General features: G+C 39.0%; 1 protein-coding gene across 1 annotated transcript in view; it reads right to left on the bottom strand.

The window, feature by feature from the left end:
* LOC104489246 (gamma-aminobutyric acid receptor subunit gamma-3-like) overlaps window positions 1-10,138 on the bottom strand; it is a gene marked incomplete at its 3' end in the record, with an annotated part of 106,423 nt that overhangs the window by 94,485 nt on the left and 1,800 nt on the right. Inside the window, exon 2 of the mRNA XM_010131388.1 lies at window positions 9,184-9,266. Within this exon, the coding sequence (XP_010129690.1) occupies window positions 9,184-9,266 (83 nt within the window). The remainder of the gene's footprint in view (window positions 1-9,183; window positions 9,267-10,138) is intronic.

The following is a 10,138-nucleotide window of genomic DNA, read 5'->3' as shown; positions in this document are numbered from 1 at the left end:
ATCAAGATGCGGGGGGAGGTAGCAAAGCCAGGCCTGGGAAGAAGGAAGGGGTAGGGGGAAGATACGTTTAAGAGCCAGTTGTTTCTCTTGCTGTTCTACTCTGATTTCAGTTGGTGATTTATTGCAGTTTTGTTATTTTGAATTAAATTGATTTTGTTTCCCCAAGTCAAGTCTGTCTTTTGCCCATGACCGAAAACAGTGATTAAGTCCTCCCTTGTTCCTTGTCTTGACTTTTAAGTAGCTTGTTGTATATTTTGCTCCTGGAGAAACAGAGTGATTGTGTGGTGCTTAGTCTCCAGACAGGTCTAAACCACAACAAAGCCCTTCTTACTATTCTTTGGATCCCTTGTTAAGTTCAGCTCCAGCTGTGCCTTGGCCTTCCTGACCTCATCCCCACACAACCGGGCAGTGTCCCTACACTCTTTGCAGGATACCTGTCCCTGCTTCCATGGCCTGTGCAGTTCCTTCTTGCCCTTTAGACCAGCAGGTCTCCATTCAGCCATGCCCATCTCTTCCCTTCTTTTCCTGATTTCTTACACCTGCAGATTGACAGCTCTTGTGCTCTATGGAAAATGTCTTTAAAGACCTGCCAGCTCTGTTCTGCTGCCTTGTAGCTGAAGGCAGTTTCCTAGGGCATCTTATTGACTAATTCTTTGAACAGCTGGAAGTTTGCTTTCCTAAAATTCAGGGTCCTGACTTTACTCTTCACCTGACTTTTATGTCTCAGAACTGCAAACTTCACCAGTGCGTAATCACTTCAGACTAGGCTGCCTTGAATCTTGACATCGCCGATGAGCTCACTTGCATTGGTGGTCATCAGGTTCAGTATGGCATTGTCTCTGGTAGGGTTGCCTATACCTGGCTTAGGAAGTTCTCTTCAATGAATTCCAGAAGTCCCCTGGATTGTCTGTTGCTCACCATGCTACTTTTCCAGCAGATGATGGGATGGTTTAAGTGTCCCAACGGGACAAGACCCTGCAAGCACGAAGCCTCCTGTAGCATCATCAAGCAGTAAGGAGTAAGAAGGCTTCATCAATAGGCTTCACTTGATCAGGCAGCCTGTAGTAGACACCAGCCACAAGGTTTTCTTTGTTGCCTCATCTCTAATTCTTACCTACAAATTTTCAACCTGATAGTGGCTATTCTCCAGGGACAGCTCTTCACAATCCATCCATTTCTTGATGTAGAGGCCTATGCCTCCACCCTTCTTTCCTCCTCTGTCCCTTCTAAACAGCTTGTAACCATCTGTATCCACAAGCCAGTCATTGATGGCTACAAGCTGGCTGGTACAACATGGCTACATTGTCCTGTGATGCAATACCCACAGAGCGCCAAAACCAGTCGTTCCTTCTCATGTTAAAAAATACGATGCAAAGGAGTGTGACTGTCTCTTGATGCTGTGTACATCACAAACATGAGCTCTGTATGTCAGCAGTTACCAATGCAGGGCTGCAGGAGTTTACAAGTTATGGATCAACCTCTCCATAAAGATCAGATTCATTTGCAGACCAGTTATCATATAAACAAGCAATTGACAATAACATAAAAATGTAGCATATAATAGGCATTATGTTACATTTGAAGGAGAAAGTTGTTTTCTTCCTGCCTGTGGTGCATTTGTTTTGCACTGTCAAATGTTTGTTGAAAAAAAGAAAAAAGAAAGAAAGCTCACATTGGTACGTGATAACATGCTTAAAGGGGTTTTGGCTTCAAGTAAACACTGAATATCGTAAGATCTGTGATGAAATCTTGGGCACTAACAATGATTGTCACATGGCAGAGACTCCAGGCCTTTTGCTGATACATTCAGCTGTCAGACACACAACCAGCCACCTGCCTTGCTTCAGCATTTTTGCTTATTTTCTCCTGACACTATAAGCATAACTTAGCCAACTACAAATATTCTTGTCAAAAAAAAAAAAAAACGGCCCACAGGCAGGTTTTGTTATTTCTAAAACTATTTTTGGTAGGCTTTATTTTTTTTTTTTATCTTGCTAATATAAAGTTTAGAAAAATAAAGCTGGTTATTTTGAGAAGGTAGACTGCACTTGGGATTTTTAGGACTTCCAGTCTCCTTGTTTACATGTATGTCAGAGCTGGGGGGCAGTCCTATCTTTGATATATACTTGCCTAACCTAATCTTCAGATACCGGCATAAGAGGTTTTTTTTCTTTTGGCTCTACAGCAGATTGCCTAGAGAGTTTGTGCTATGACACAGGCCTCCCATCTTCCTCAGGCAACTGTGCAGGGTAAATGGGGACACCAAGGTTCCTTGGATGACTGCTGCGAAACTGGGGTAGATACCAGGTTCCTGGAATAGCCTACCATCAATCCAGAGAGTCTCTGGAAGAGTTTGCAGCACCCAAGATATCACGAATTAAGCATTTTAGGCTTCCCTAATTAACACTTGCTGTAATTTTACTCTAGGGTCTCAATTTTTGCTGAAAGTAATGGCAGCTGCTGCCTCTCCAGAAGAGTCTTGAATTTTATGGAGAAAAATCTCAAGACTTGCTATAAAAGGAGAGAGACGTTTGGTCTGCTACTAAGCCAAATCCATTGCTCTTTGTGAGGAACAGAAGAGCAAGGGATAATATATGAATTGACCACTGCCATCTACTTTTCAACACTAAGAAGGCAATGGGTAACCTTCAACCTCAGGGAAGTTTCACTGCTCTTTCTACAAAACAGAGATGATAATTTGTGTATTGGTGGCTGTCAGATCTAATCTCAGATTGTCTATTACTCTTGTATCACAACATACTGTATAAACTTGGAATCAGCATTGAATTATACAGCTGTAAATGTTTAGAAAGGTGTCTCTGATATACCTTGAGCAGTGAGACAGAAGACTAACAGAAAACATAGTGTCACACTAATACTTACAGCATGCACTAGTTTGGCATGAATCCCCCATAAATTATATTTAGAAAGAGTAACTTCACAGTGAATATACTTATACCATGTATGAATTTGACCAGTTTCGTAGATATATAGCACATCATATTGGAGAAATTAGATAAAAATTAGTGGAACTTCTAGTGCGAACTAATTTGTAACATTTTTATGAGCCTTGGCATGGTTATATAATAGTCATAAAATTCTGAAAGATGGTTAATGCAGTGTCTCTTAGGTATCGAGAAATATATAGCACACAGAACAGTAGTAGTGAGTTTACAGAAGTGTGTGGTCAAGGAATTGGATAAATATTTGACTCTCTATGATGGGGAATCAGTAGAACTGCCACCTTGGACTTCCAGAGGGCACTTTGGCCTGTATTGGAGACTGGTTGACAGAGTCCCTTGGGAGGAAGCGTTGAAAGGCAAAGGAGTCCAGAAAGGTTGGACATCCTTCAAGAAGGAGCAGGCCGTCCCGGTGTGCCATAAGATGAACCAGTGGGGTAGAAGACCAGCCTGGTTAAACAGAGTTTTGCCAGGAACAGAGGAAGAAAAGGCAAGTCTATGGCCTATGGCAGAAGGGTCATGACACTCAGGAAAGCCATGAAGATCTCGTGAGGTTATGCAGGGAGAAAATTAGAAGGGCCAAAACCCAGCTGGAACTTAACATAACTACAGCTGTAAAAGACAGCAAATGCATAAATTCTATAAAGATATTAACAGCAAAAGGAGGACGAAGGAGAATCTCCATCCTCTACTGGATGTGGTGGGAAACAGTGACCACCTCATCGGACCTTTTCTGATGAGGAGAAGGCTGAGATACTGAATCCCTTCTTTGCCCCAGTCTTTAACAGTAAGACCAGTTGTTCTCTGAATGTCCAGTGCCTTGAGCAGGATTACAGGGATGAGGAGCAGAACGAAGCCCCCATAATCCAAGAGAAAAAGGTCAGCGACCTATTGCACCACTTAGATGCACACAAGTCTATGGAGCCAGATAGAATCCACACAAGAGTACTGGGGGAGCTGATGGAAATGCTCACCAAGCCACTTTCCATCATTTATCAACAGTCCTGGTTAACTGGGGAGGTCTCTATAATGACTTCTCTCTGAAAAATACAGCCTTCTGAAGAGAAGGATAGATGCATAACAGTACTCTAATTTTTACATTCCTAGAAGAGGAAAAAGCTACAATAGCTAAAATACACTCGTCACAAAAACCTGAATCAAGAATTCCGTTGATGCCTCATGATCTGGTTCAGCCCATTACATAGAGCACAGATGGGAAGTTCAGATGTGAATTAAAGCTCATTCTTCACATTGCAATGCCTTTCCAGCATTTTAATGAAACTCCTCTCAAGATATGAACATTGAGTAGTGTTCCTTCTGGCCTGTTCTTCATCAGGAGTAAAATTCTGACCTCAGACTTTACAAATGATTCTGTTGATGATACATGAGATGAAATAAAGCACAGCTCATTCCACAAAGCCAACATTTACTTCACTACGCTAGGAGAAACATATTAAAATTGGTGAACACAGCTAGTTCTGTTAGAAAATTAATTATATGAAGCTCAAAGTACTGATTCATATCCAAAAGAGGTTTCATGTTCAAAGGGGTAACGTTTGATTGAACTGAGTTTAAATTTAGAAAGATGGTTTCTGTTTCTTTCAAGCTCTATGTTAGATTTGGATGAGTTTCTTTTAAATGCATTTCACATTTCCTTACTTTTTTGCTGCACTACTTTGCATGCTTTTGTACATCACTTTAAAAAAACCGCTTGAACTTTTAGAAGGCTAAAAGGACATGTTTTAAGACCTGACTGAGCAAATTGGACCACCAATAGCTGGAAATTTTGCTTTCCCCTATTTTCAACTAACTGAAAACACATGTATTGTTCATGAACATTTGTATGCATATTTTAGCGTTTTAGTGTGTGCATATTTTAGTGCAGTAGGAATTGCATTCTGGGCATGCCCACCTTTCCCTGCCTTGCAGCAATCATCTGGTACTGGGCAACTCAGGACACTGTAGATCTCACTAGGGAAAAGACAAGAAATTAGCTACAAAAAATGTCATAATTCATATTGCCTAAATAAAGACCTGCTTTTTAAAAACAACAACAGTGTTTGAAGTTTGATCTGAACAGCAGCAAGAAAAACAAAGCAACGAAAACCCATTAATCACTTTAATCATACTATTTTTATTCTTGCATCTTGCACTGCAGGTCAATATTATGGCATCTGGTAAAGCCTGAAGATTGTTTCAGACATCAGGTATGCAGCTAGCACAGAGTCTTACCATAAAGCTCCTTTCACATAATTAAAAAGTTAGTTGACCAGATGCTCTAAACAAGGTATAATGGGTTTGTCAGCTTCATTTTGGTATGGCTGTCATATGCTGTTGCCTGAAGGAATGCCACAAATTTAAGTTCATCTTCAGCATGTGGATGAGGAGAGGAAGTGAAGGTTTGTGCTGGGCTAAAAAAACGAACAGCTCAAAAAATTAGCTGTTGTGCAGGTGAGGATGCAAACATGCTCATGTTATTTGGCAGCATGCCTAGTCTTCCCAAATTAAGAAAATCCAAAAAATTCAACCACCCATAAAATAAATATCATCCCACCAGTGGATGATAAAAGAAAACCAAAACCATATAGGCCAGCAGGTCATGTGACCACTCTGATGGAAAACAGTTCTTGCAAGTGACGTAGCCATACAGACATTTCTGCCTGTTATTTAATCTGAAATGCTCCTACTCCTTTAAAAAAGAAAAAATAGTGGCTATTGGTATGGAGTGACACTTTTGAATCCTTGTAAAATTATGGGACCCACAGTATCCTATGATAGGAGTTCCACAATTAATTGTTCCTGTCTTTTCTTTTCCAGCCTGCATTTTGTTGCCTGTGTCTTACTTGTTTATTCTTGTGGTGACATTGTTCTTCATATAGAAGAACTCCTCTGCCTTATGATATTTATGTGAATCTCAACTACCTCAATAAACTACATTTTATGACAGAATCCTGAAATTATTTCCACAACGCTCAAATCACCGCTGAACAGAGATAACCAAGATGGTCTAATATACTGTTTCAGTACCAAAAATAGCACAGCAGCTTCCCTTGACTCATGAGGATAAATTAACCCAAAGGAAGAACCACACCGACAGAATATTTTTATGCAGTATTATATAGTACTTTAAAACCATATGAAGAAAATGTGATCGTATTGAGAAAAATCTATCAAAGATTGTTACACTGGGATCAAGTCACAGCATTGATTCTTTCTTCACATTCACGGGGAAACATACTCAAACTATGTGTTGGCATTGGTGCCAATGTTGTATTAAAGAATCCTGCTTGCCACATGTGATTGATGAAACCAATCCATTACACAGCCTGGGAAAGAGCTGCTGAATTGCATAGCTGCCCTGCATTATGCCATTGGGCTCAAGTTTTCGCATAAGCGTTGTGCTAACCCCACATCTATGCAAGTACAGCAGCAACAGACACATGTGCCTTAATATGCCAGATGATTCATTCATCATGTCACCTGAAGCACATAAAAACTTGCATAGAGAGTAAAGAGCTTTCAAAGTATTTCAATACTTTCTAACTCCTATAAAAGAGACAAGAGAGCTCTGGGCACTGTTCTTGAACAAGATTTTCCACAGGAGGGAGTAGGTAGGTTTTGGTAATCACCATTAGAACACTGAAGTGGTCTCTTTTTTATAAGCTGCTGTTTTCTCCTGGTTCATCCTGGCAACTAGACCAAGCAGAGCTCAGTATTTCCACCAAAGGAATATCATCTGTTCCCAGAGCAACAGCAGGGTTAGGATGTGAACTATTTGGCACTAGAGGAAAATACTCTATAAATTTTTTTACATTAGTATCATGTTTGTGAAATATCAAGGGACTTTTAGATAGGAAGTAAGAAATTTCAAATATTATTCTTGTTTCCGTGAGTGTAGAGATGTAGGGAATATTCTCCAAAACTAGTGCTTTTTTTTTTTTTTTTTTTTTTTTTTTTTTTTTTTTTTTTTTTTTTTTTTTTTTTTTTTTTTTTGCTTGCCTACAGTGGAAACTGTGATTTGTCTGAGTGCTGGGGAATAAATGAAAGGGTTGTAGAAGAAAGAGGAGCTGTGCTGAGGGTTCTACAACCATTTTTATTTTATTCAAAGACATACATCTTGGAATCCATATTCAGCTTGTCCCCTCAGAAGCTTGGCATAGTAGGCAGTAATAAATTACTCAAGTGTTCACTCAGACATTCACTTCATAAGTTCCACTAAGTGCCACATGTCTTGAGATTGCTATAAGTATACGCAACACTGAAAATACAACAGAGTTATGAAACAAACAAATCACACAGGAGGTATCCTACTCTTATGGTAATAGCAGTGCTAGAGGTGGTCAAGGAAAAGAACACAATTCAGTATGATCCTAAAGAAATAAACCCTTATTATCAACATGACCAAAAACATTGACAAAAATATAAAACATTGTTTTAATAGTCCTCCATGGGTTTTTCCATCCGGAAGGTACACAAAAACAGACACATTCAGCTTCTGCGTGATCCTATGTAATTTCCATCTCCACAGATGGTAGTACATGTGTAATTGTAGTACATGAGTGTTTTCAAGGGCAGAAGGTCTCTCAGCTAATAGATCTAGATTAGGAAGAACCTCTGCAAGTCAAGATGTATTCAAAATTTTGCCATGGAGCAGAGCCTTCTGAAGTTCCCACTTTAAATAAAAAACACAGAGCATAACTTACTTGCATTCAGCAAGTCTCTAGCTATTAGGGATCACAAGATCTGAAACAATTTCCCTGTTTATTAGAGTTCACCTTCTTCGGATACTGCTAGCACAGGACCTATGAAATTTATGTGGTAGATTTAACTAGTATCTCTGGACTGAGATTTAATTTTTAAGATCACACACTCCTTTCCCAGTATCTCAGTGAGTCAACAGCAGATTGCCACAAGGCAATATTTTATGCTGCACTAAAGATAGCTGAGTTGCATATAGTTCAGTGAGAAGCATTCACTAGCAGGAAAACTCATTCAGGAGCTGCCTGCCTCTTGTTCAGTTGAGTATGCATATATTCCATACATCAGAATTAAATACATCAGCGTGTATTTTTGCCCAGGCTCACTCGTATATATAGATCATAAAAAAATGGCAACTTAACAATAATGCTTTGGGGGAAAAGGAGATGTTTACAGTGGCAGATTTTTTTTAAAACATTTTCCTGGAGAAAAAGAAGAATACATCCTCCATCAGCTGAAATTCAAATCTGGTTTCTGATTGAGGATCACTGTTTGTATACTATTCATAAATGGAAATCAGTACTCTACTATCACAACAGCATATATATTATGAAGACATTAAATGGTGTTATTCTTCTATCTCTTTTTAGGAGATGGTGGAGAAAATGCTGTTTTCTAAATAGAAAGACAAACCAGTACATTTCCCATACACTTCTGAAGCAGACAGGTCCTGAGTCTTGGAGTTTATCAAAAGATAAATCTTTAGTGGACACCCACTTAAAAATGTTTGTAGAACATTTGCACTGCGTGACTTTGGAACACAAAACAGTGCAGGTGTACCCATGAGCAGACAGCTCTGAAGCTTTTTCAAATAAATCAGCACGAAAATAACTTTTCCTCAGAGTAATATTGGACTTCAACATTGACTTACTCTGGCTTCTATTTCCCATCTGTTTCACCAATGTGTTTGTTTTGTCTGTTAGGTATGCTTTAAATAGACCAACCAGGCTATATAGAATACAACATTGGGAGTGCTGGATAAGCTGAGCCATTAAAGGAAAATGAGATTTACAGCAGTTACACCCATTATTTTTATTCTGGAACAGAGAGGCATTACCACGCTTCTTGCTATAAACTCAGATGTTCAGGGGTCGTTGGGCATGTCCCCGAGCTATGCACCTCCACAAGAAAACTGTGATTTCTATTCTCATTTGCATGTCACATGATTGTACAGATTAATATAGCACAGACTGTTATGAATATCTGCTCCTGATGAAAATGTGACTATAGTATCAACTAAAAAGGATGGCAAAAATAACACAGTAAATCTACAGATGACTTCATGGCATAAGTCTATCGACCAGGAGTGCATGAGAGGAAAACAAAATTTCCCTGAATATTTAAGCAAACCTAAACCTCCTGTATCTGTTGTGATACAGTTGAATAGCATGACAGAAATCAAAATTAAACTTGTGCCTCTGCATGCTAGTCATACACAGCAACAAATCTTCAAAGCAGTACTTACAGCTAGAGAATATCAGAGGACATGAGTGTTCATCCATTGGGAAATTGTGCAGCTGCAGTTGGCACTCAGCATTGATGGTAAGCCTAAGGAGAAACAAAGCGTCTGTCACCACACGTCAGCACAACTGATCAGTCAGAGGAAAAGGGTAACCTTAGGTACGGTTCAAGAGCTCTTTGACTTCCGCAGGTAAGGTCTGAAAGGAAAGGACCGTATTTGTACGTTGTTCATTGGCTGTTTAGGCCTGATCCAAACCAATAATGATTATCTAAATCCACAAATAATTTCAGGGACATCATTAAGAGTTTCTTGATCCCAAGAAATCTGTGGATATGTTTTTCTCTAGACAATTCATTACTGAAGGACATGGGATTGAAACAACTGTTCTTAACAAAAATAACAGGAATTGTGACTGATGTCGTGGTATGTAATTTCACAAATTTAAAACCTCATAAAGAATCATATAAGGAATTTCATCCACATTTACTTAAAGTGAAAACTTAAAATTCTTTCAATCATTTTGGTTTGTTTCTCAAAAGCTGAAAAATCTCTGTATGCCATTCTCAGTTATTCAGATGTAAAAAAAAATTAGGAATTTCTTCAGTCCCCTTCTTTTATGTGATGTTCCTAACACAAAGGACACTAAGAATGCAGCTGATTTTAAAAACAGATAATCTTCAGTCTGATAGCTTACAAAGTAAATCTATCTAAACAGGTAGGTTGATTAAGGGCTGCTTTATTACAGAGTCGTTTTCAGGAAAGAGACACTACGCTAATCACTTGCCTGAACTTATGCAGCAAGTGTGGGGCATGAGGGTTTTTTGTTGACTTCTCTTTTTTTCTTTTTTTTTTTTTAATCTAATTCAAAAGCTAATTAAAGGTTTGTGTCTCAGATTTAGGATGGCACAGAGAAAACCTCTGTCTTGGAGAAGGTCACCTGTGAGGAACTTAACAGTGT

This window comes from Buceros rhinoceros, unplaced genomic scaffold, assembly GCF_000710305.1.
Source record: "Buceros rhinoceros silvestris isolate BGI_N320 unplaced genomic scaffold, ASM71030v1 scaffold282, whole genome shotgun sequence".
Taxonomy (NCBI): domain Eukaryota; kingdom Metazoa; phylum Chordata; class Aves; order Bucerotiformes; family Bucerotidae; genus Buceros; species Buceros rhinoceros.
This window is presented reverse-complemented; position numbering and strand designations above follow the sequence as displayed.